This window comes from Onthophagus taurus, chromosome 2, assembly GCF_036711975.1.
Source record: "Onthophagus taurus isolate NC chromosome 2, IU_Otau_3.0, whole genome shotgun sequence".
NCBI lineage: Eukaryota > Metazoa > Arthropoda > Insecta > Coleoptera > Scarabaeidae > Onthophagus > Onthophagus taurus.
This window is the reverse complement of record NC_091967.1, coordinates 21,215,447-21,242,998: the sequence shown is the minus strand read 5'-3', so window position 1 is coordinate 21,242,998 and position 27,552 is coordinate 21,215,447. Positions and strand designations below refer to the sequence as shown.

The 27,552-nt window shown below is 33.9% G+C and overlaps 1 protein-coding gene across 5 annotated transcripts in view; it reads right to left on the bottom strand.

Moving 5' to 3' along the window:
• Positions 1-1,240: 1,240 nt before the first annotated feature.
• The window catches only part of LOC111426115 (puratrophin-1-like), a 170,086-nt gene continuing 143,774 nt past the window's right edge, over positions 1,241-27,552 (bottom strand). For 4 of the 5 annotated variants that reach the window (XM_023060494.2, XM_023060484.2, XM_023060509.2 and 1 more), the window contains 15 exons: positions 23,649-23,741; positions 20,852-20,969; positions 16,162-16,342; positions 15,015-15,256; positions 14,022-14,277; positions 9,359-9,490; positions 8,434-9,302; positions 7,972-8,121; positions 3,552-3,891; positions 3,102-3,494; positions 2,831-3,044; positions 2,713-2,776; positions 2,491-2,543; positions 2,193-2,441; positions 1,241-2,040 (listed from right to left, as the gene is read on the bottom strand). In XM_023060494.2, the coding sequence (XP_022916262.2) occupies positions 1,868-2,040; positions 2,193-2,441; positions 2,491-2,543; positions 2,713-2,776; positions 2,831-3,044; positions 3,102-3,494; positions 3,552-3,891; positions 7,972-8,121; positions 8,434-9,302; positions 9,359-9,490; positions 14,022-14,277; positions 15,015-15,256; positions 16,162-16,342; positions 20,852-20,969; positions 23,649-23,741 (3,527 nt within the window). In that variant the 3' untranslated portion in view covers positions 1,241-1,867. The remainder of the gene's footprint in view (positions 2,041-2,192; positions 2,442-2,490; positions 2,544-2,712; positions 2,777-2,830; positions 3,045-3,101; positions 3,495-3,551; positions 3,892-7,971; positions 8,122-8,433; positions 9,303-9,358; positions 9,491-14,021; positions 14,278-15,014; positions 15,257-16,161; positions 16,343-20,851; positions 20,970-23,648; positions 23,742-27,552) is intronic. The other variant, XM_023060502.2, reaches the window with a different exon arrangement.

The window sequence follows — 27,552 nt, the reverse complement described above, 5'->3', positions numbered from 1 at the left end:
AATTGGCGGAAAGAGACGCGGTGGTAGGTTGCAAGGTTGAAAACACTCCAGCCGGTGGCGGGGAAGCGAATTTTCGCAAATTCTAAAACTTCGTTTGGTTGTTTTTTGCTCCAAAGACAAGGAAGATGTTTAAAAATGCTGTCGGTCGCGTTCGTGAGTCGTCAGCAACTCGTTCGCATCTTCGCATCTATTTCTGGTCGGTTCTCCGTTTACGGCGGGCACATAATTCACGTCGAGCCGCCTGGGTTTTGAATATTTAACACGAAATGAGGCCTTATCCATCACGACCGCCGCCGGATCTGCGGCAATTACGGAAACCGAGACCCCCTTCTCGCTACCGCCGCTTATATATAAACGTATTTTTTCGAGATTTCTTCGTATCTCTCGAATGATTTATGCGGTGGACGTCTCGTATAAATCTCGAAACGTGATTATGGACGGTAGAAACGCGTTTTCCCCGAAACAACAGCTTTAATATCACACGTTCAACATTTTCTAAGGGGAACTCTACAACTAATCCCAAACCAATTTTTAAAATCTCAATGAACTATTAAATTGTGAATCGGAAAATGATATGTTCAATTTCATGGATAAAACAATTTGGAAATAATTTCTAGTTGGCGAATAGCCCAAATGTAGATCTAATAACGGACGGGATATAAACGGAAATCTCATCGCTGTTATTACTATTATTATTATTACGAATCGGGGAGGGGTGTACGCGTACAAACGAATTTAATTACTTTCCGCGCGTCAGCGGGCGCACAATTACGATTCAATTCTGAATTTGAACGCCGCTCATTGTAATACTTTCATTATTAACGACTCTTTTGTACTGTAATAGTGATAATATGGCCAAATTCTGACCGCTCTCTAAATCGCCTCCCGTAAATTACTCATTTGCGGATTTTCGATAATAACAGCTTGTGATCTAACAGCAATATGAACAACGGGATAATGAACATTTTGAATTATATATAAGTTATTGGAAGGTATTGCCATCTATTGGAGTTGTATCAAATATTCTGTGGAAGGTAAAGAAAGTCTCAGTATTTTTGAGTTTTCGTTTTAATTGTATTATTAAATATTTGAGTTGGAATTAAAAGAAGTTTTTTATACATATTTATATTTATTGACTATGTATATTCGATACAGTATATAAAAATCATACATGCTCTTACATAATAAGATTTTTAATTAATAACATATATACTCTATGATCATAACTCTACACGATTTATTTTCTTTTTTTTTTAATTTTTATTTTCGGACAAAAACAATAATAAGATCCATAATGATTAATAAAACATTATTAGTACATAATAACTAGAATGCAGTTAAAAGAACAACATGCTCTATATTATACTGTCGCGTTAAGTATTATAAATACTGCATTTATACGCATAATATGTCGTGGTCCTTGATTTGCGTAACATGTACAATAATGATAATAATTAATAACTTTGCTTTTTATCTATACATTGCGTCCCTGATGTATATCTACAACACGAAAAAAATAATAAAACGAAAAATATGACGATTAAAGCTGTATGTGTTACATTAATTTGTGGTAAAAATTAAATAAAAACTCTATTGTATAATTAATATTTAATTAATTAAGTTGTATGTGTGAAGTGAACTTGTTAGTGGTCTTTTTTTTAATTGTATCTATAATAAATTTTATTTTTATTTTCTTTTATAAATAGGCGTGGGAAAATAAATTACGTAATAAAAATAGTTTTCGATATGGATATATCTCGAAAGACTCTGCATATATATATATTTATATATAAATCGTATGTACAATTCGCTAAAATGGGCGTATCAAAAAATTCGAAAAGCGTATATTTATAGTTCGTGTTATTTCTTAAACGTTAATCGTCGTATCCTCTGCGTAATTCGGAATTTGCGTGTCATCCGATTTTTGCGAAACGCTCGAATGTTGAGAATTGGACTTCTCCAATGGCCAATGTAAATTGTGTTGGTTCTCGTTCGATAAATCATCCGGACCTAAGGAAATGTCTGCGATGATTCCGCTTTCTATAAAATTTAGAGAAGAAAAACAACACTCTTAGAACACTCTTTAAAGCGGAGGAAAATTATTGCGGAAGAAACAAATATTCACAGATGAATTAGTTAATAACACAATACATTAAAAAAAAATTAAATCGAAAGCTGTTTTATTTAGGTACCTGTTGAACATTGACTGTTGAGTGTTCCTGATCTATGGTAAGGTTTTGGACTGGGACATGAATCGAAAGAAGTCGATAGCAAAGCCCCTGGACTCACTGCTGTACTATTCGAAGCTGCTGAACTCCCTGAACTGCTGCTTGTTGATACACTAGACATTGATATTACAGAGTGTGGTCGTTTTGAACTTCTACAAGAATCTGTTCCAGATCCAGATACAGAACTTCTAAATCTTGGCGCAGCTAAAATTTCTATTATTAAATTTTTTTTAAATATGCAATAATTTTTTTTTAAACTTACTTCTACATAACTGAGCAACACTAATTGAACGATCGTTTATTTGGTCCGCACTTATTATTATTATTATTATTGCTGCCGGGCTGAGGAGGGCGGCCCCTCTCGTTACCGCGACCTATAAGATCTATTGTAACTTTAGCCCTCCAATGGTTTAGGGCAAATGTAGGTCCTTAATGAACCTTAGTATTGTCCTAAGGTCTTGAACCTTTATGTTGGTCCGCACTTGGTCTTATATCTAAACATGGCTTATTTCCAATTCCCATAGAAGACATTTCTGCCATTCTTACTTCTAAAAATTAATAAATTAATAATAGAACATAAATCAAACGAAAATAGAAACAACCTCTATTTCTAATCGCTTGCTTCCAAAGTAATTGCGATAATTCTTCAGACCAAGCTTTTTTAATATCCTCGGAATTCGATTGTAAAGTATAAGTATCGTTTGGTTTTCTTTTTCGAAACCATATTTCAAATTTTGTCGAACTTTCACCTATACGCGCAGTTAATCCTATGTCGGTACATTTTATACTGTTTTTATATATGTACAAATCAAGGTTCTAAAAAGAAAATTAATCTCAATAATTAAAACAAATTTTAATTTAAAAAAAAAATACCTTTCTATCAGGAAACCTTCTAGCTTTACTAAACAGTATTAAGTCCTCAAACAAAAACACCTGTCTGAGGCTTTTCTTTCCAGTCTTTCCCTCCCAAACAATAAATTCGTTTTGTCGTAATAATCTACCTTGCTCCTTGAGATTTACGTCACATTCTCTTATTGAATCCATTGCAAGTAAATCGTTTCCGTGTCTTAATTGAAAACGAACCATTTGCTCCGCTTGTTTTAAATCATCTTGTTCAGCGATGGCTCTTTCAGAAGCTCCAGGTGGTAACTCAGGACACGCTTTCATTAATTGTTGTAAAAGTAAGGCGTACTTTCCCATTCGTTGAACAGGTTTTAACAAATAACTTGCTAAATCCATTTTATCACCAAGTTGAATTTGTTTACTCTAAAAAATAAATTAATAAATTAAGTTTAGTAAAGAAAAGAATTAAGTAATTGTTACCTTGAAAAAAGTACTTCCATATTCGGACATTAAAGAATCCGATTTTGGTTTATTCTTGTTATAGAGTGCGTACAAATAAAATTTCTTATCATATTTCAAAAAGATTTGACCGACGTTCAAAGGATGTCTTTCGCATTGCTCGAGTTCTCTGAGAAAGTGTTGACTGTGAAATTCGTAAATTTTCTCGATATTTCCAAAGACGACGTTCCTTTGACCTCTTAAAGCTTGGGGAATATCTTCTCGAAGTAATTCGGGGATATAATTTTCTATCACATAGTCGAGGGATTTTACATAGTCTTGTTCGGTTTGAATCATTTCTCGCATTATATACAACAGAGTCCTATGGTAAAAAAATTATTTAATGTAATAATTATTTAAATGTTAATGTGTTCTTAGCAAATAGTTATTTGTATACCGTGGTTTATCGTAGACTTTTTGAGAATTTGATAAAATTCAACGATAAATCGCGGCCAAGTTGGGCACAACATTTTTTGGACAACCGGTTGTAAATTATATTACATACTTCTATCAAATAAGATTAATTTATTAGTTTATTAGAGATACTACTTATTTGTCTTTCAATTATCTATACATTAATAAGCATGCAAATACAGAAAATGGTGTAACCTTTAATCACACGTATTGTATTCGTGTACTTCATAGATCATGCAATCTCATGAATAAATCTTAACATAACCAATATTTCTAACAGCTAACTGGAGCGTTGGATATTTTGTTTGAATTACCTTAGGGATTTCATGGTGAACACACAACTTCGTGGGTATAGCAAACTATATATATTTATGTTACTAGATAATTAACTAAAGCGGTTCAATACTAAAGCGATATCAAAACTTTTCTCAACAACCATTTCACTAATTCTAACAAAAAATTAAATCAACCCAATTCTATTTCAATTTAGTTGTGAGTGCACAAATAGTTACCCAATGAATTAATTGTATAATTAATGACAATATTATAAATATGTATGTGGTTTTCGTTTAAATAGAATAATTCAAAATACTGAAGATACTGATGGCACGGCTACTATCTTCCATGAATTATCCTAGTACAAAAGAGTAGATAGTAGATGATTAGATATTGTTTCCAAAATAAATTTTCCTTTTCTTATTTAACATAGAAATTTGATTCTAAATGTAATAACTACACACCACACTGTTTGCCACAATTAATGAGAACCCTAATTCTTGGACAGCTATAAGATACACCTTTGCGATGCATCTTATAGGTCGCATTGGGTCGACTGAGAGGTCCTTGGTGCTATTGATTCTTGTACAAACAGGCTTTTCTGTTCCTGCGGTGGAATATCTGTCGATTTAATTAGGTTCTTCATCGTCCTAACTATTTTATCCCAGAGATTTTTTTTTAAATATCCCGTAGGTGTCTGGATTCAATAGAATGTTCATCTTGTTCTCGTATTCCTTAACATCATTTATTCAAAACGGAACGCATTGCCACTACCAAGGGATAACTTTCCTCCGTTACAGGGATCAGCAATCAGAAAACATTACCACACCGAACGATATTATAAAATAGATTTCCATAATACAAAAAGATTTGCGAGGGGCCGACACTAGTACCAAAAGATGTCCACAGAGGCCATAGAATCTTATCGTGATCAGAACCACTCCGAATATTCCCTTTTTAACATGTATGTTTTCTCCTAATTGTCAAAGGATTTGTGTTCAAACGTTTTAGAGGCCTACTGTAGATAGTTACTACATACTTCCGATATCGCTATCACCATTATGAGTATCTTCGATGCGTAATTTAACAACATAGAACAAACTAGTTTTAAATCACGATCACATATTGATTGTTGTATATTTTCAATTTATTTCAATTTTCAACAACAATGATCCTTTACAAAATTCAGGAAAGAGTGGAAATGGTTTTTATCCATGAGTTACGGAAAGCTAGCGAGTAATATCACAGACGGGATCCATATCAACCACCCACACATGCACACATCATTTAACCATTGGTCGTTTCCTAGATTGGTTTAAAACAATAGATAGTATCTTTATTAAAGAATGACAGATCATTCAAACCGCAGCTAGCGTACTAGCTAAACTGACAGTAAATGAAACGTATTCAGGATATTAGCTAAAAAATATTTCAAGATCGCGTGCATTTTATCCAAGAACATCATGGCGATGATACAGATAGATTGATAGGGTGCAGTTCTGTGACTGACAAAAAGGTCAATTCACCAGCCACATCTTGGAGTTCATATTCTTTTCAGCAATGAAGCCTGTCTATGCATGCTGTGTAATAAATTCTTATCATCAGAATGACACGTTATTAAATATGTGGTGTGATTTGTCTACATCAAGCTAGCTATTGAACCGTACAGAGAGCATCTGGAGTTCACACCCCTATTTGGATAACCAGCCCTTAGATAAAAGATAAGCTGTTGGTGTATCATTTGCGATGGCCAGATATAGGATTGGACTGTAGTCTGAAGAGAGACTTCGCCTACTGTGGACCAGTTCTCCTGGAATAAGACATGCTAAAGTGTTTATTAACATTGCCACTGTCAAACCCGGGAACACTTTAGGACTTGCTCGTAGAAGCATAAAAGTTTTAATGAGTATCTTTACTGGGCACTGTCGATTAAAAGCACACCTTAACTTGTTAGGTTTAACCGACAATGTTGAATGCCGACTATGTGCGCAGGAAGCAGAGACGGTTGAGCATGTTTTATGCCATAGAAGCACTACCACATTTCGCACTTTACATGAATTGCTGAAAGAAGTTTTAGGTAGGTGCTAGATTGGGCGAAGTAGTTCAATGGAATGATCGCTTAGCCGGCAGTTTTCACACCACTGGACGTTTTCTTCCCATCTCAAATCTACAGTGTCCTGTTACTGAACAGGACCAACAACAAAGCAATAACACCTATGGTGTCATGTTATGTGAGCAATAGTTATTTAAACCGCATTTAGATGTGTCTACAACAAAATGGCAATCAATTTAAACATTCCATCCAGTAGACTATAAGTACTGCAATTGCACGACATGGCAGTTCAACTCTTACTATTCCGAGAGTTTACTATTAGAATTTCTAGATTAAGTCATTGGTTTGTGTATATGTTATAGTTTGCCAATGTGACATTCATCTAAATGTCTCAACAAGTAAGGCACAATATCAAGTATCTGCACAAAGAAGGGGGTTATCCCATGTCGTGTCGACTTTTGATTACTGTTAAGGTTGAAACAAAATTAGACTAAAGTTCAAATACATCACAAGTAACTAAAGGCGAGTTCTTGGTCAATTATCCATATTAACTACCCGCTCTATCGACAATTCATTTTGGCATGTGATTATAATAGCGATCATCTTAAAATACGATCGTTGCAAACATTGTCATCGTGCTATAAGATTTCTGCATTTGAGTAGGTAGTCAGGGATTGATACTTGTATTCGATATTGTTCTCCTCGATTAAAGATATAGAAACGACTTCGTTATATTTTCTTGAGTTGATGTAACAACCAATTCTAGTAAATTAAATTGATCTCTAACTAAATCATCCTTTAACTTACTTAATTATCATTACTCTAACTATGTAACACTTACACGGCGTAATCTATTAAGACACGCAACCTAATCTGAAGCAGCTGTAAGACTGTCTTTTCACAACCCAACAGAAGAAATAAAAAAGCGAAATAACATCTAATTCCTCAATTAGGAAGTGAATCTCAATTAATATACTCCTCATAAATAAAGCAGAAGAAATTAAGTACGTAGTTCTAAATCCATTGAAGTTGGCACCAATACTTGATAAAATGACCAACTACTATGTTTTATTTATGTATCTATCTAGATCTTTAATAATTGTTGGTGGAGCTTTAAACAATTTATCGTACTGTTGCCATTAAGTGTGGGTTAGGATATTATTTACTTTTTAATTAGCTGTTTTTATGTAGTATCTAAGTAATTAGTAGCATTCTAACTAGCAACAGCAAGGCGTAATCACTGACAATACAATGCATTATTATTTTTTAGTCTATTAAATCATGTTAATCACATAACACTTGATAAGATTTCTAGTAATTACTAAAAGGCTTATTAATTTTCCGTTTGCCCAAAAAGGATATTATTAAAATTTAAGAAAAATTAAAAGATAAAAAACTATGAAAATGATCTTGTTAATACATGACCCATCAAACTTTTACCTTTTAATACAAGCTAAAGAATCTTTAGAATATTTTGAATATTAAAACAAAAATAAATGCGAACAACAACACTCCTTTATTATTCTATCATTCTATCCTATTATTATTTAATTAGTTTGACCAAAACTAATTCGAACATAAATTCAATTTAATTAATAATCCCTTAAAAAAATTGGTACATAATTTTATAAACCAAATAAAATCCAAGTTACAACTTACTTTTGCGTTTTTGGATCATCCGTTTGATCGAATCCATCCATAGGAAGATGTAACGTGGAGGAGTGGCAGTGAAGGTGGCTATTGGACGGAACTGGAGGCACTTTTCTCCTTTCTTCAGCAAAGTGTTCCTCCTCGATATCATCGCTTCCACTACAAGACAAAAAAATAAAACTTTATAGCAAAAATTTTTTGAAACGTGACGAACAGGTTTTAGAGAATGCAAACATTTTCAAAAGATCGTAAAATCGCAATAAGAATGAAAACGAATAGTCTGCGAAGGGTTCTCGCAATTACACGGTCAATATAAACGTCATTGAAGGTCAGTGATGTGTTTATGGCGTCGTGAGTTACGGTTATGGGTCATAATAAACGATGAGTGGGAAATTGCGTTATAATTATGCGTAGGTGTGAACCATGGTGATTGGTTTTCAAAAATAAAAATAAATAAAAATTTTAATTTACCTTTTTACAAATCCATCACTGCACTCTTCAATAATACTATCCTGTTGGTGTTCTGTGTGATCTTGATTAGATCCTGTACTAGAACTATTCGTACTACAAAGGGCGCAACTTTCCCTAAAATATTGACAAGAACAGCTCCTTTCCAATTTTTTCTTGTAAATGCTTTCATCCCCAACGGAGTTTTCAGCGGTGGAGACTCCACTATCACAGCGACCGCATCTATCTTCTTTATCTAATTTTTCCAAAATATTCTCGACGCTTTCTCGAACTTCTTTAATACCATCTAATGTTGCACTGTTTTTTCTTTCCAAACTTTCTTTACATGGACAATTTTGTAAAGTTTGCATGTATTTCTTTTTTAATTTATAAGACACAGTGTTTTCCATATCAGATTCGCAACAATTACAAGAAACCCCAGCGGCGTGATGATTACATTTGTAAATGAATGCTAAAGAACTAACGGATCGTCTTCGAATTTGGGTGTTTTGAGATTTTATGGGGGTACTAGTGGCGTTAACTTCAATTTCTTGTCTTTGATCTAATTTATCGGATGGTTTTAGTGATTCAAGCGCCTCACAGCTTGCAACGTTTTTGCAAATATGAATTAATTTTTCGTTACCCGACTTAAAAGCCATTCTTTTAAATTCTTCTTGTTCTTTATTGTCGTCTTCTAAAATATCACTACAGGATTCTAGTAACTGAAAACACCTAGAACAATCTTCCAAACTTTCCCTAGTTTCTTCTAGTCTTTCACTAAAAGATCTTATGAACACTCTAAGGTTTTGCATCCCTTCGATAACGTATTTTGTTTTAGGATCAGGAACGTTGGCAGCTTCTTCAATTAAGTCGTGACCTTTTTCTAATTGTCTCTGAAATAAATAATGTTTTGTTAAAATTAAGCGGTGGTTCTAATTAAACTTTTTACCATGGCGTCAAAGTAAAATTTTTCGAAATCCTTCTCAGCAATTTTAATTGTAGCTACATCTCCTGCCGACCTAAGTATAATCCTTTGCATCCGTAAGGATTCTTCACCCACATTTCTCAGCCAGGCAAGAACCTAAACAAACGCAGAAACAACAGTTATAAGGAAGCATATTCGCAATTATAAACTGATGTTACAATGGGATTTATATCCTATTCAAACGCTAATTCCTACGTCACTTTAGTTGTAGTGACAGAACAGAGGGTCGAGTATGTTCTTACATAGTTAGTTAAAATTTGTCAATACCGGCTAAAACTAAATGACAAACGAGGTATTTGTCGGTGGCAAAACGAGTGGCGTCTAGTAGTGGAAGCAAAAGTGTGCCGTCGGTAATTACTCCACTTTGCCTGTAGGGAAATAGAAAATAGAAACCTAAACCTGGGCACTCCCACGAAACACATCTAAGAACGACAAAAAATGGCATCGTAATTAAAATGGTACAGTGCAGGCGCGTGTTCAACAGATAAAAAAAATGCGGCACACTGATCAATTGAAGGATTCGTGTGCTCTCGCTCGAAGCTGACCTTAATTGACTGTGTTTCGGGTGCAGGAAAAAGTTTTTACGTGACCTGTCATTCCGTAATACTTAAACGAACATAAAACTTTTACAAATATTCTTTACGTTTTTATTCTTTTTTTAATTATGATACAATTTTCAAGTAATTTTGAGTTGCCAATTATAATGGAAGAGTAACGCCTCACCCATCCATTGGAGATTTCCCATGACCTCGTGTACGATTTCTGGTTTAAATTGCATGCTAGTCGAAGAAGTGCTCATGTTTCAGTGGCGTTAGCGCATTAATAACTTAAGCGTTTTCGCGTGGCATTCGAAAGTCCACTCGCAAATGATTTACGTTTTAAGGTGTTAAAGTTACATCCAAACTAAGAATCTCTAAATCTATTTCGTTATTAGATAAATTTTCAGTTAACGACGTATGGCTTGCTCGCGATGTGTACGCCGCTTGAAGGAAAACGAATGTCATTGGATACGTCTTTGTGAGATTATTAATTGTCGCCCACAATGTCTGTAATTTAACAGGACCATTCCTCGGTGACATGTGAGGCGCTTAATCATAGCGATGTGGGCATGCGACTCGATTCCCTCTGACAAATTGGTACTTTGATCGATAATATCCATGTTATAGGTGAAAGCGGGAGGAAACGCAAGATCAATCGAATAACAGCCGTGTCAAGAAGTGTTACGACTATATTGGGACGTTATATTGAAAGATAAAATTAAAAAAAAAATGTTTTACTATTATTATTTGATTATAGGGGAACTTATAGAAAGCTAATCTTTCTTGGGAAATTAATAGTGATGTGGATGCATTTCGTCAAAACACTTTCGGAAATTGAAACCAATTAAAGTACCTATACAAAGTTTGTCCCCAATTAAATACATGTATAATATTTTGATAGTAGTTGGATTTTGACGAAATATATCTTATTCGAAAGCCAATACAAAAGTGGAAATGTCCGATTCGAAATATCTTCAAGAAATAACACAAAAATTACTTGTTTTAGGTGGTCATAACTCGTAAACTATGTATACTTTGTTCGACTCGCCATAGATTCTTCTATCGAAATTACAAAATGCCCGATCTCGAAAAAAATTAATTTAGTTAGCTAAACACGGGTTCAGAACGTTATAGAAAAAAAGTTTTAGTATAAAAGTTGTAAGAAACTTTATTGTTAACAAATTTAGATAATCTTGGGAATCGACCAGTGCAAGGGAATTAAAACAAAAGTTATCCTTTTTCTTTTAATCAAGTTTTCGGAACAAAATTTATTCCTTCTTCAGGGTAAGAAAATGGAAATTAACTATAAATAAAAAGCATAAAAGTTAAAAAACCTAGGTTTTTTAACGTGGCTCGTGCCGAATTTTATAATTTAGTCGTTTTACGGTCAATTTTAATCTGTAATTTAACGTTATTGTTTGTTTATTTTTTATAACTTTAATAATGTACTTGTTTATTATAATATTTTTTGAGTAATTGAAGTGTTAAACTGAGTATCCAGGCTGGCGTTATTATGTATTTGGCTTTTTATGCGCCCATTTTTGTACCCTGAAGAAGGAATAAATTTTGTTCTGAAAGCTTGGTTAAAAGAAAAAGAACAACTTTTGATTTAATTCTCTTGCACTGGTCGATTCCCAAGATTATATACATTTATTATATTGTAACGACCAAGATTCTTTTCCATTTATTATTAACATAACAATATTGCTCACACTTGCTCTCAGATACATAAATATCGAGAAAAAATCGAATAGGTGATAATGAAATAAAACGTAGTTTTACAATATGTGAAAATTAGATGAAATCATGGTTTTACATCTTGTTGTTGGTAAACCACGGGATTCGGAACGTTTTAGAACACCAGTTTTAGTATAAAAGTTGTAGCAAACTTAATTCTTAACAATATTGCTGTTTTACACTTTTGCTTTCAGATGCATAATTATTGAGTAACAGTTCGAAAAGGCAAAAATTAGATGAAATCGTGGTTTTACATCTTGTTGTTGGTACAGCATGGGATTCACAACGATTTAGAAGAAAAGTTGTCACAAATTTCATTCTTAACATATTACTCTTTACACTTTTGCACTCAAATGCATAAATATCGTGAAAGTTCCAATCTTGGCGTATTATTTTAAATAGAGATCTCCTCACCAACGATACCGCGACGTAAAATACGTAAAACATACACCTTTGCATTCAGATGCATAAATATCGGGTAAAGTTTGAATATGTGAAAATTAGATGAAATCATGGTTTTACATTTTATTGTTGGTGGACCACGGAATTCGGAACGTTTTAAAAAAAAGTATTAGTATACAGTTGTAGCAAACTTAATTCTTAACAATATTGTCAATATATTTTTGCTCTCAGGTGCATAAATATCAAGAAAAATTCAAAAAGGTGAAAATTAGATGAAATCATGGTTTTACATGTTGTTGTTAATTGAACCATGGGGAACGTTTTAGAAAAAAAGTGTTGGTGCAAAAGTAGTACTTTCAATTGAAGTACAAAACATTGACATCCGTCATACCGTTAATAAGTTATAGTCGACTTAATTGAAATTATTATTTCTTATTATGTTCATACGTGTATCAACCTCGAGCTGAACAGAATTGAGATCGGACATTTTGTGAATTCGATAGAAAAACCTATGGGGAATGGAATGACAACTAGATCTTGATGATAGAGTACATCGTTTACGATTTATCACCGCCTAAAAAAAGTAATTTTTGTGTACTTTCGCGATATTTCGGCGTTTTAGTAGATTTCAAAAGAGATTTCGAATCGGGTATGGGGTTCTCTAGTTTTAATTAGAACACTATACATGTAAAATCGTATGTAATTTGCGGCAAACTTCGCACACATAATTAAAAGGACTCACCTTCTCTAAATTTTCAATCATAACACCTTTGACGAAATAAAACCATTGCACTTCACCAACGAATAATTCACAACTACTACTGCGCCCTGCAGTTTCACATAGCTAAACAATACTTCTTTTGTATATTTTTTTCTATTGCCGCTTGACATACAATATCCGCACCGGCCTTGCATCACGTGAGTTTCTATGTACACATTTTATATACGTATAGATGTTGAATTGCAGAAGTCCTCGAGAGCCGGATAAAGATTCACGCTCGAGTAAATGGAATACACACAAAAAAATTTCTAATTCTAAGTATATTTAGAACTAATTAAAAACTCGCGCATGCACCCGGTTTTTGTTGCGTCACCTAATTGCTTGCGACGTTTGCGTGTACAGGTAGTTGTTCGAAGGTCGTGAACTTTATCATAACGTTTTATCTACATACAATAAAAGACACCTGTTTGAAAACGCGGCAGAGAATGTTTTAAGAAAAATGTTGTAAGAATAATGAATCGATTGTTTAGGTTTGTCTTTTATTTTTTTTCTTTTAACAACTTTATTGGCGGCACAGTATGCATTTCGCGATAACTTAATCTCGTTCCGGATAATCGTACGCAAATAAACCTGGTCGAGTTATGTAACTCGGACGGGTACAATAGAATTCAATAGGGCGACCCATAAACGTTACAACGTTTATTCCCGATATCTGCCTCTCTGCACAACGTAAAAATTGCAGGTCTTTGAACTCGGAATGCAAATCTTCAATGAAACGCCTCGTTATGAATTGTTCGCTTATCTTATACTGGCGGTATAGTGGATATATGAGATGGTGATAACTTCTATTGGAAATTCTAAAGTTACAACTTAACGGAAATCATTTTTTTAACTTGGTTATGAATTTAATGCTAACGATATCATGATAAGAAGAAAGCAGGGTGTTTTAGATTGTTTAAGTTGGAATAAAATTTTAGCACAAGTTTTGAAACACAATGTGCTTTATACAATATCGTCTGTACTTAACGGTATAATAAACCATAAAAAAAAATAATAAAGACACCGATCTGAGACATGAAACGCCGCTTCATTCCATTCCCTCCCAGCCGAATATATCTATAAATCTATTCCCATGGAAAACGTGCGTTTAATTACAGGTGAGCACTTGGCGGCGTACTTTGTCATTTTCCGCGTATTATTACCATCCCAAATACGGACAAACACTCACCTCCCCGATCTCCTTCTCTAGGGACCTTATCTTCTCCAGTTCTTTGATCCTTTCTTTCCGCTCTTGCGAGAGTTGTTCGAGCCTTTTCACTACCCTGTTCACGCTCGAAAAAGATTCAGCGGCGAACGTGGCGGCCTTTTGGACATCCATACTTCCGGACAACCATTGCGTCCTCTCTTCTAGGCTTGTGAGGGTCGCGTGACCGTCTCGACGGAGTTCTTGGACGGCTTCCAACTGAATAGCGTTATGGATGAGCCTGGAATTTGAAATAAGGAGTAGGGCGGATGATGATTAAAACAAAATTTGCTAATGGGTACACATAAACGAACCGGACGCGGTAAACAAGATAAGAACGAATATTTGTTTGATTTTTGTTGCTTACACTGATAATTTTTGTCGTCATTACTATTTAATGTAGGTACAAATTTTGACTAAAACATAACAATAAAAATTTACCTGCAAATAAATGCACAAAAAAAAACGATTTATTAATGACTTTTAAATTGACTTCTTCTGTAAAGGAAGTCTTGTACGTTTCGAATTACCCAAAGTACAGCTTATTGTTAAAGTAAATTACGTAAATACTAAACGTCGAATGCCGTCACACTTGGTGTGGTTTGCAATAAGGATCATCGCCTAATACGTAAAGTAAACATGACATCCACTATTAATAATAGTCAAAGATACTTCGCGTTGCATTCGCTCTCAGCAAAGTTCAGTGAGAGTGAACCACGACCCGTACGGCCCCGGAAAAACCGAACAAGCACTTACATTTTCCGAACATCGTTTCCGTACATAACGGAACGTTGTTAGTTTAATAGTAACTAAACGAACAACTCGCACGCACGATGTCTTTTAAAATTATAAATTAAATTAAATCTATTAAACTAAAAAAACTCATCGATTAGTAATTTTTAATCATTCGAATTCTTTAATTATGACTCAATCCGAAACTTACTTAATCCAATTAAATTAAAATAAAATGAGAATTACCTTGTTTGATGATTTAATGATCGTCTGGTTATTACAACAGGTCTAGAATCGTTCCTCAAATGTGATAACACCGAAAGTAAAGCTCTTCCAGCTAATCTACAAGTTTCCAAAAAAGGTTCCAATTGCTTGAAAAATTCCACCCATTCCAATTGATCGTGATTGTAATTTCCACCGCAAATGGCCGGAGCCTGATCCTTACTGATGTATTTCGACATGGATTCTTCGTCTGATAAGACAACCACCTAACAGAAAAAATAAAGTAAGAACGGGGAAGTGACCCACATAGATCCCGGTCGTGTTTATTCGGAAACTTATCGCGTTCCCAAACACATCGTTCCCTTAACATCGTTTCGTTCTATCTCGCTTCGGTTCTATATCGCGAAAAAATAGGGGAAATTATGGCATTCGACGGAACAAGAACTTGTCGGGCGAAACTCTCTGAATCGAACGTGTACAGGAAGCGATACTTTTCGCACGCGCCGACACCGACAAACACTGTGTCCGTGTCACGGGCCGTGGTGTTAGCCGTAAAGTTTGCAACTCCGGCCTCTCGTAACGATTTCCTCGTGGCGGATTTATCGTGTATATACGACAAAAGTTAATACGCCATTAACAGTCGTTGTCGTCGGTGGATTAATTCAGGGGCCGAGCGCGTGCAATTTTACGGCCGTGACGGGAAATGTAAGAGTTTCCTCGTTTGCAAATGAGATACTGGCGCCGTATTATTATAACTTATTAGGCTCTTATGAATTATTTAAACTTATCATTCAATTTTCATTCTTTTATTAGATTTTATTAAAAAATGTTGGTTTAGAAATGAGATGCAGCGCCCGCGATTGTCGTTGCAATTCCAAGAGGAACGGCGAGAGGAACTTTTACCTCTTCTCTGAGTCCTCCGCCCATTGTCGTCGGGTATCTGTTATGGACGGATTAGTTCTGCGAGACTTACTTTCTAATTGGACCTCTTAAATGACCCATTGGGGAGGCCTCAGAGTCCCCGAGATCTTATACGGCTTGACACACATACCTGGACGGCGAGTAAAACGCAATCGCGTTCGCGCCATCCTTAGAAAACTCGGTTTTTACGCGAAAAGAAAAGAAACGGTCTAAAACGGTTCTTTTGAAATGATGATTTATTGAGGTATACCTGGTTGCGACTAGATGAGAAATACTGACGTTCTACCCCCGGCCTCCATACTAAAGTTTGCGAGATTTTTACGTGGTTTCCCAATATAATGGCCGCTTTATCGAGAAGTTCTAAAGCTTTGTTGTAGTCTTCAGTTTCGGATAGTAATAAAATTGTGAAACCTTTCGTTGATCTTTCAGAACTGAAACAAAAAAAAGTATTTTATTGATAATATTAAATTTCCACAACAAAATAACCTTTAATAGGTTGTTTAATATAAAAACATTTCATCGAATCCTCTACAACAGCAATTTCCAAACTTTATTTATATAAAACATTACCAAATTTTGAATTAACCAGCTATTTACTACCGTCATAATCTAACTGCGCTTTAGAGTAAAGGAAAAATTGTATTGAATTCATGAATTATGCATCATAAATATACATGGTTTATCAAACAATGTACTTCATACGCTGAATTGACGAATCTCTGTGCATTGAAACAACAAACACATTATTACGTAATCATTTGGTGGTTTGTTCCAATATATTTATTATGCAATATATTCCATTATATTTAACGAAAATATATTTTATTAATTAATAAATTTCCTTGAATAAATCGTAACGTATAGATTGACTTAAATCTGGACCACAAATCCAATATAAGTGTCATCAAGCATTGTTTAGTCATTATTTGCAACAGAAATACAAAAAAATCGTATCTCAAGAACCAATTCAGATATTATAAAGAAATAACAAACATTTTAAAGCAATTTCAAGACAGATTAGTGTATCATAAATAATTTCTTATTTTCCATAAACAACTTTGTTATGACAGTTTAAACTCTATTCTGCACATTTCATTGTTATTGATTTTGTGAACAGTAACTTCAAAAATCGTATCAAAGGACATTTTTAAGCAAATTTAATGAAATTTTAATCAATATTTAAAGTTATCCTACAAAAACTAGTTGTTTTTAAGGTTTTATCAACTAATTGTTTCTAGGATATAAAATTTCTAATAATTTTAATGATAAAAGCTTCATCACTGTAATAGTGGGAAAATTCGATATCAAGATATTGGTTTCGATCGTTTAGAAGATTCCTGAAAAACAGAGCTTTTATCTTAAAAAGTTAATCTCACACAAATCTTTTGGTGGTTGGTTATATTTACATACATCGTGAGTTGACTTGTTTGTGATGAGTTGACAATGAATATCAATGAGTGTTCCTTTTAAAGGTACACAGCCTGATATTGATAAGACTAACCTCAACAGAAAAATTAATGCGTAATAACCAAATTTGAATTAATCAGTAAATCGCAAATGGCCACACTCGAGAGAGGTAGTGGCTAAGCTCTCGACATATTAATTCATGCGTAAATCATGAAATATAGTTTTGAGGAAGGCTTTTATGAGTGCACATTGAATAACAAAGAGCGGATGCGATTACAGAAAAATATTCTCATGAAAACGGTACACCTTTGAAAATTCCAATTCATTTCAATATATCAGAACTGCATGGGCTGTCTTAATTTTACAAAATCAACTGAAATCAGTCATAATGGTGTTTTGCCATAATTCCGAACAATTTAAAAACGCCACTTTTTAATGTGTTACCTCGACAGCCTTTCTTGAGGTAGAGTTTCCTGGAATTTATAAATGTCTCAATGTTGCACATGGCTGCTATAATCTACCACTGTATAAGATTTGGTTTGATTCGGATTTGATTCCATTCGTGCTTAGGGAGATATTGTGAAGTTCCACGTTTTGATGCGTATTATGAGCAAATGCAGTTGTATTTCAACACATCTCAGACTTGTTACTCGGCATAGAGTTATTGTTATTGTTATACAAAGCCGTATTTTAAGCAATGAAAAGTTCCACGTAAAATAACTGATAAATTGTAAATACCACCTGATAAAGAATAATAAATGCCTATTAATTAGTTTTAAATGTTTCTTTAAATATATTTATGACACAGATAGAGAAGATTTTTGTTAAGCAATTTCTTTTTATAATCACAATTGTTAAAAATGATCCTTAATTTAATGGGGACTACTGAACTGTTTATTACGAAATGTTAAAAAAAAACGACTCTGCGTTATCAAGGCACCGAATCTGTACATACTTTTTGTCGAGGGCACCGTAACAATTTTGATAATTGCATACATCGAGAAACTCGTTAGCATTGACTCTCTTATGCTCTACAATTTGCTGTGGTATATACAATAAAATATACGTTCTATATATTACTTTAAATGCTTAGTAGACCTTCTCTACCAAATACAAATCCAGTTGTGATAGCTTCATTAACAATGTTGATAAAATATTCGGAATTAAAATTGAACATCATGTTTCATTAGACAATAAGTGCAAATGAAAATGATTTCAAATACGTGATTCCAAAGAAAGAAAACTGAATCGGATAATTTTGCACAGAAATTGAAATTCTTAATATTTTTAGATAATACTTTAATGGTCATTAATTGTTGCAATTTTTGATGTATTACTATTGTTATCAACCCTCCTAGTACCCAAGTAGAAATAGTGATCGAAGCAAACAATTTAAAGGATAAAGCAAGTAAATGCATTAAACGATCACGCATCTCTTCAAAGCGAGAGTCATTAATATAAGAATTTAAGAAGAGCCGTTCAATACAAAATGAAACAACTGATGAATATTTTCAATTACTGATGCTAGCTTTAAGTTACAAATAAACACAAAATATGTAGTACAATTTAATTTGAATCAGACTAAAAATTAATTCCTGCTTTCATTCTTCAATATCGAAAAAAGAAAAAACGATGAAAAATATATTTAATATAATGTTAAATCGGTGCTACAAGTTTCAAGGTACTATATACACCCCAGTTGCATATAAGGCTTCAATTCACTCCGACATTGGAACTGGTTTAAATTAGTATTTACTGTTTCTATTTAGCCATTAACCTTATTGCATTGCTTAATAATTAACAACAAATTTTCTTCGCTATCCATTTATTTTAACAGCGATAACAGTTATTACACTGTTATCATCCACAATCACGTGCTTTTCGATGGTTCTGCAACAACGCTAAGACTTTTCTAGAAAATCGTACTTTTAATTATGTCATTAAGTTATAGACAATCAATACAGAATTGTATCTATTTATTTATTTGTATTACTAAGAACATCAACAATCTCTATAGATATTGAACATGATATATTCATCAATACAACAGAATAATATTATGCAGAATAGCGAAACAACGATATTTGATGTTAATCCTAACTGATAAGATTTCAAACTTTTCCCAAAACTTTGCCAATCAACACAATATCTCATATCTTATTATGCGGAATTGGGTCTATCTAAATTTACGTCACCAATCATTTTACTTTTATTAGGCAGAATTTGATCTTGTTCACCGCCAGAATGTTAATTTCCTGGTTGCCTGTTCTTCTTCCAAAGCTGACATAAACGCTCATTACACCATAACTGTTAAATCTTTGACTGCTTTTTATATACTTTACTGCTCGCAGACGACCATGCCACAATAATTAGCGGTGGGATCATACACAGAACATTTTGATGTTGTGGTCTTTATTTAGTAAGACTAAAAATTTTGAGAGCGATATGACTTATAGAACTTATAGATAACTTATAGAAATCTAGGACATAAAGCAATATAAAAGCTAAACAGCATATGGTGATTTAAAGCAATAAGGAACTACGTAGAATATATCAATTTATAATTGGAAGTAGAAGAAACTTGGTAAACTTTTCTCAAAAAAGTATGACCGGAATAAGACTTAGAAATCGCTCTCTGTAGAAGCTGTAAATTATCTAAATTCCAGCAAATAGCGCCATTAAAGAAATAATGAACGCAGATGAAGATAGTGGCAGGTAAAAAGATTATAGAAGAAAAGGTTGACATGGTATGGGCATTTGAACAAAATGGGTGAGAATAAATGTCCAAAAATGATCTGACGGTGGATTTCTTTAAGAAAGCATAGAAGAGAAAGACCTCAAAGAACATGGACGAAGAACGTGAAGGAGGTGATGGCTAGACTATTGCCCACGAAGAATACACAGGATAGAAAAAGGTAGCGTAATGGTTTTAACAAACGGCCCAAGATGTATGAACGTTTTTAGAATGTTTTTAATTGTTCCAGTTTTGTTATATTTTCTCTTCTTTTCCCTATCATTCAATCATTTTAAATTCAGTACCATTTGAATACAACAAAAAAAAATTTACATATAAAATACATACATAAGAAATTCCACTTTAACAGAAATCCTGAATGACCTAAATTCCTGCCGATCTCTAACAACATCGTTATATCCCTAAGGTATTTGGTACCACTTTGGGAACCACTGGTCTACACGATCACGATCGGTTATTTCATTACACCTTTTACAATGTTTTATTTTTATAAACGACTCTGGTAACGCCGTAACATCCATATACGGTTCTATTAACCATAAACAAAGCGGCGCGCAAAGTGTCCCTATGTCTCCTCGCCTATAATTATAAATTTGCCCCGTTCGGGCGGTGAAAGACCGTAAAATGCCTCGAAAGTCGCATTCCTACGACGTCTTATACATATCGTCTTTTAACATTCATACATTCGCAAGAATGTTTAAAGGGAAATTTGCTATTCAATTTCAATGCTTTTATAGGATATTTCACTTTAATAATGTTTGTTAGTAAAAAATCTCACCTTGCAACCGAAGCGTAATAAAGAAGGAGTTTGGCGATTTCATATTTATTCCAATTCGCTCTTGATATACATTCGGCTGAACATAAAATAATTGGTCTTCCATTTAGATCTGTTGTTCCTAAAATTAAAAAAAAAAAAACGAAATTAATACACTCAAATTTTGCTATACTACCTACAATGGGAATAAATTCCGTATAATTTTATGCCGCCTTCACGCGAACAAAGTGAAATTGCGTGGAAACGAGTGGACGCTTGGCCTCAGCAAATTGGCCTATCAGATAACGCTCTAACAGGCCGGAGAAAGGCCCCAAACAGGTGGTTGGTCGCCGTATTCTCTCAGATCGATCTATGGTAATGGACGGGCAGGATCCGTGAGAAAACAGACGCGTTTTGACGCCGATTTCGCCGTTGATCTTATCGTACTAACAGAAAACGCGCGATAATGACGCCTGTCGCGTCCTCGCTTTGTTGTTTCCACGTTCGAAGACCCTTTTGTTGTGGCCGTTATACCATTCTATATGGAGATTGGAGATGGGCAAAATTTGATACCGGCAATTTACGTCGGTTATTATGGTCAATTTACTCAGTTCGTTAACCGAAAACTTACAAAGTTTCAATAAAAATTACTCAATTATTTTTTATTGAAAATATGGTGGAGGTGCCGGAAAAGTTACTTAAGTATTTGCGGTACCATATTAAGAGCAATGTTAAAATATACTAGTCGGAAATTCAAAACAAGTTCAATTCTCTTGGTGCGATTTCACAATGCCTAAGATCGCTCATTACGCGGAGAGTTATGCGCGGTTTGGATCTTGCCTTTTACTCCTGATACCATGCAAATGTGCCCGGACTTTCCATTTCGTAAACGAGAATTTCGATTCCATTTCGGTCGTAACGCGATTTGTGTTACGATTAAACCGCCAAAGTCGAGACGATCGTTATTGCAAAAGAATTCGCGTGACGCACGAATTTTGATTTAGACGGACAATGGTCTGTTGTAATTCCCTAACAGCAATAGGTCAAAACGTCATTTTTTTTTAATACAACATGTAAAAAAATTAAATGCGCATCGGATTAAATTGTGTTTATAAATCAATGGCTTCCGGCATCTTGCCTCGATTAAATGAAAGTCGGTGTCAGCTCTCCTATAATTACAGCTGGTCGGACGTTAATTTCCTTTATACACAACTTAATTCCGCTTAATTTAAGAAAATTAAAACGTAATCTCACGAAATTAAATCCCCGAGGCGACAAAACTATTTAATAAATCAACGGAGATCTTCTCGTCAAATGGTAACGTTTAGGTTACTACTACTACATCGTGTCGCGTCATTACCTGAGGCTACTTCTAATGGAAGCAGTCTTTTTTTACCATCAGAATTAACACACATCCCGCTAATCAACCGACTTCTTCGTTCACCCACTAAAACGAATTTGCATAATTACGAAACGAAGTCAAAGGAGTTTACTATCGATAATTAGTAGACAATTTAGCTTCAGGGAACCAAACGGTACCCGACACTTTTACGACTAAAATCTTCTGTTTCTTATTAACCATCAACAAATATTGTTTTATTAGTGAAATTAGTAACACCGTGATACTTTCTTATGTTGTTTTAACTTTGCTCTTAACCTATACAAGTTGATTTTGAAAGAAAATTATCTTTACGTTTACTAATTTGTAAGAAGGTTGTTTTAATTTCTGCGTGGCCCCCCATAAGTTAGTTTGACATCATTGACCCAGAACTGCGACCGCTATGCGGAAGCTAAAGTCCATGTCAGGGTTCACCCACACCCAGTGGTTTGACCGGATGCTGCCGAAGAACGACCGCACAAATTTCCCAGACTTACCTCATCGTCTCCGTTCATTTTCTACCTGGAGACCTACATACTATTGTTAACCATTTGAAACTTAGTGGGAACTAGTAGCGATAGTTAACTAGAGCGGGACATTTTTGATATCTCACTAACGCTAATGACATTCTAGATAAAATTCTTACATATATTGTTAATTATTTTAAGACATTCTTTTATCACGATTTATAACCATCGTTTTATTGACCTATTTAATACCAACCTATAATTTGTTCCGTTTTATTTCAGATACAAGGCAACAGTCGTAAATTTAAGTAGTTAAACGAATTTGTTATACGAATAGGTACTATTAAATATCACCATTAAAGAACGAATGTAATTTAACCAGTCTGTGGCAATTAAAAGTCACGTCTTTTATAGTGCAGCGTGCCATCGATCAATCAACATCGCGAAAGCAAAGACGACCGCATGGCCATTAATTTTTTTCCAATCCCCGTTACCAGTATTTAATTCGCGTTCTTGGACGATGTTAACGACGTCCGCGGATGATATTCCAGACGTAATGGCCCGGAAAATGACGCTCTCAGTAACTCACTCGTTTACGCGGCCGCGGAGTCACTGGGTTATGGGGGAGAGCGATTTCGCCTTTTTGTCTTCGTTTTCGTTGTCAGACGAACGCGTGAAAGCAAAAATGAGGGATCGTTCTCTACTTCGAACCTGACGTCGGACGGGATCGCGTGCTTTCACATCAGACGCAGAATCCGACAATTAATTATACAGCAAACGCGTCCTTCGGCCCGTCCATCCATACCAACAACGATTACACTTTCATGAGTTCTTGTCAAAAAAAATCGAGGCTGAGTTTAAAAATTATACATTATATTCGAAAAGATTGAAAGTGTTGGAGTTTTGTTCTGTGTCAAATTTAACGAAAAAGTGAAAATTTAAATAGACTGCATTTTCTCTTGCAAATAAAACGTACCTGGTAAATTAATTCCTGACATAAGCAAATTTTCTGGTAAATCTGCTATCCTTCGAGGTTTTCCTACATCGATAGAACGTCTAGTTGATGTTCCTGAAAATAAAGTATATCAAAATTAATTTATTTGGATTTCACTATATAAACAAAAAAAGAAATTTTTACTAAAGATGAACTTTATTAGTTTACTAGAGTATAAATAAGTTATTAATAAATATGTATAAAACTTATCCAAGAAAAAAAGCAACGTTATAAATAGCAATTAGGAAAAATAAATATACTGGTGTAGAGTAGAAAAAGGTAAAACGTAAATCGATAACCGAGGAGTACCTTGGCCACACTCTACAAGATAAAAAATTAGAATATGGTAGAAGAAGCAATTTCAAAGATTAAATGGGACATAACAGGATTGGTTTTTAATGATATAAAAACCTAAGATGATTAAACCATTACAATATTAAGGATTGATTCCCAAAGCAGACGAAGACTCTTCAAAAAATGTCGGAGTAATTAAAAATTGATCTGTCATAATGCAATGTCGTTTTATAAACATTTAAAGGCAAGGTTGGTGCCTACATGATCAAAACATTATCCTTCTTGTTGCAGCATTAGTCAATGTTGTTTCCCCAAATCTCGGATATGTATTCTGCAATTCAAAATAACGCAAAAAGAAAATCACTAAAGCCTTAAAAGCAAAGTCTTTTTCTAAGAAACTTGTAAGGAATTTGTGCTTCGGCAATTTCTAATTTATTAAATGTTATCAATTAGAGTAGCTAAAAGATTATAGTTGTCGTAGCTTCACTAAACTTCGTTATTTCTTTATCTAACCAGTTACTAATTATTGAAACCTTCAAGAAATTCTTGAAGTCACGATTACATAGTAATAACAGAAACAAAGGAAAAATAACATGGAATTTATAAACTACCAAGCAAAACAAGGCATGGAAAATATACACAAGATCGATATAAAAGAAAACGAGAGTACGAAGAACAATGCAAACAACAAAACCACACATGAAATCAGAAAACAGTAAATCATATGATTGAAACGTATAAATTGAGAGATAGCAGAGAAATTTGAGCGAGAAATGGACAGGAAAGTGGAAAGTAATAGAATTAACATGGAAAGTGGAAACAGATGATAATTGGGACTGCTTAAATAGACACAACGGGGTGAACGGAAGAGGTCAAAAAGCAAGTAAAGGTGAAGAAAGATATGTATGTACGAACTATCCGACAAAAAGAAACTCAACAAAGTTACAACAATTACCAAATAAAAAGAAAGAAATCAAAGTAAATGATAATTGCTGCCAAAAATGAACAGTGGAAAAAATTTGGAGAAAAGATAAAAAAGCGTATCGCAGAAAACCAGAAATTATTCTATCGAATACTCAAATTCTTGAGAATGTACAAAGTATTACAACTGAAAGGGCGAAGTGCTAACGGAGGAAAATGAAATTATGGAAAGATGGGGTATTACAGAATAACAACACAATTGGTACAAGACGGGGAGGGAGAAAAGAGAAAAGAGATAAGCGCAATGAGAGTTAAAAAATGAAATGGCATCTGGTTGGGATAAAATAACATCGAAAATGATTAAAATATAGTGTATTATGTATCGTGAGGAATGGACAGAAGAAAAACTACCAGCAGGTAAACTGAGAAAAAGTATTAATCGTACCTATATTCAAAAAGGAATGCACATGATTATAAAAACTATTGTGGTATCACAGTATTAAGCACACTTATGAAGGTGTTGGAGAAAATAATAGGAAAGAGACTGAGACAAAACAGAAGAACTACTTCCAAAATCACGTATTTACTATAAAGCAAATCACAGAGAAGGCACTTATGGAAAAAAGAAAACTATTCGAATCATTTCTAGAACTTGGAAGGCTTTCAATAGTACACCCAGGAAAAACTGTGGCAAATTTTGTGAGTGAGGAAAAAAACACGATAAAGTTGGTACAAAATGTATATGAAATGAATACCAATGCAGCTTTAGGAAATAATTTGATATCAGAAACATTGCCGCTGCTATTCATCACTTTTATGGCCGAAGTCATCAAGAACTCTAAATCACAAAAAAAAAGAAACTAAGAATGGTGGCAAAAGACATTTGATATTTAAATAAGAATGATGATGTACACATAAAAATTAAGGGGGTGGAGATGGAATTAGTGGGATGATCTGAGTATATCAGCAATCTATATTAGTATATATTGAAGTTAGACAGGTAGTTCGGCGGGAACATTTTCAAAGAATAGGAGAGGAAAGACTGAAAAGATTTACGAAAAGATTGAGAAGGGTACTTTTATTATAAAAAATATGACAGGGTTAATTAACAGAGAATTCTAATATTATAAAAGTTTTAGACTGTTTTCCGAACTACGATCTGCGAACCGTACGTGTATTGTGTGATTGTTGTCAATAACCATCACACCAATTCTTCTGTTCATAAATATCTTCGAAGATTGTATCAATACCACTCACAATTTGTTTAAATACTGCATTCCGAAGATGATCTATTAAGAACAAATTTTTGTTCATGGGCGAAACGAAATTCACCAGAATCCTAACTTTTCCATAATTTTGTTGGTAGATGAAGCAGATTTGAACTAGCAAGGAGTAACAATCGCCACAACTATTATGATGAAATTTTTAGAAAACGGATTATCATATTTTCTGTGAAGATTATTAAATTGTGAAACTTATAGTTTATTTTGCGAGAGCACTTTTCCACAACGTTATTGCACGGGTTAGGAGCAATAATAGAAATTAAAAAAAGGCCATGAACTTTAGTTTTATTTAACAATCCTGCATTAACGAAAGTTCTAACAATTGTTTATTGTTTATTAACGAAATGAATGTTTTTTTTGTCGTTTCTGTTAATTCGAAAGAGGAACTCCTTATTTTTTTAAATAAATGATATGGTTTAGTATTATTGATTTTTGTCTGTATAAAATAAGTAATAAATTTGTTCCAACCCGGCAATTTTGACCTGTTCATATAAAAATATACAACAGATACGTGACTTTCTTCTGCGCATGTTCATCCAAGTACGTGTTCAAGAACGTATACAAAATTGTCAACGGTGTTGGAACAGATTGTGCGTTGTAGGGAGTGGTGTCTAATCCTTAACACCCAAGATAACCTTAACAGATACATCGTTCGTTTAGAAATTCTGGCACGCTAAATGACGACAAAATATGTTTGTTTTTAACTGTAATGCATTTGACCGTCAAATAACAGTCAAACGAATCGGTTTATTCCAAACTTAGTTAACTATTTATTGCATATTTCTTCTAAAAATACCTCTTCTAATAACGTTTCTTCTATATCTTTCTTTAAATTCATTCAAGTGATTATCACTTTACATAATTCAGAAATAATTCAATTTTTGTTACTTTGTTTTTTTACTATAAATCTCCAAATAAAATTTCTATAAATAAGCAAAAACGTGAAATTCTATAATTCTATGTCAACATTTCTGGCAAAACCGTTTATTTGTACTCTTTCAACCTTCATGTTTGTAGAAATATTAGAAGAGCACTTATCTATAGTGCTGTCTAAAAAACACAAAGACAGATTTTGCAGCTTTTCTATCTCTAGGTGGTCTAAATGATCTATCTATAAACATCGTTATATGTAAGTACACGCAGGTACAAACCGTATTCGTGATCAAAACCCAAGACGACCAGTAACACTTAACGTCGATATGACGTGATGCTGGACGTGTTGATTAGAAGAAAGATTAACTTCATACTTAGATTTTCCACATGTAGATGGTCTGGTGCATAATCAAAAATTAATAGACCTGACAAGGTGAGATATCCTTCTTCAGATAAATCGCAAGTTCAGGCTTTCGGTTCCTCATCCAATGTACAAATAAGTGTTAAAAGTTTTT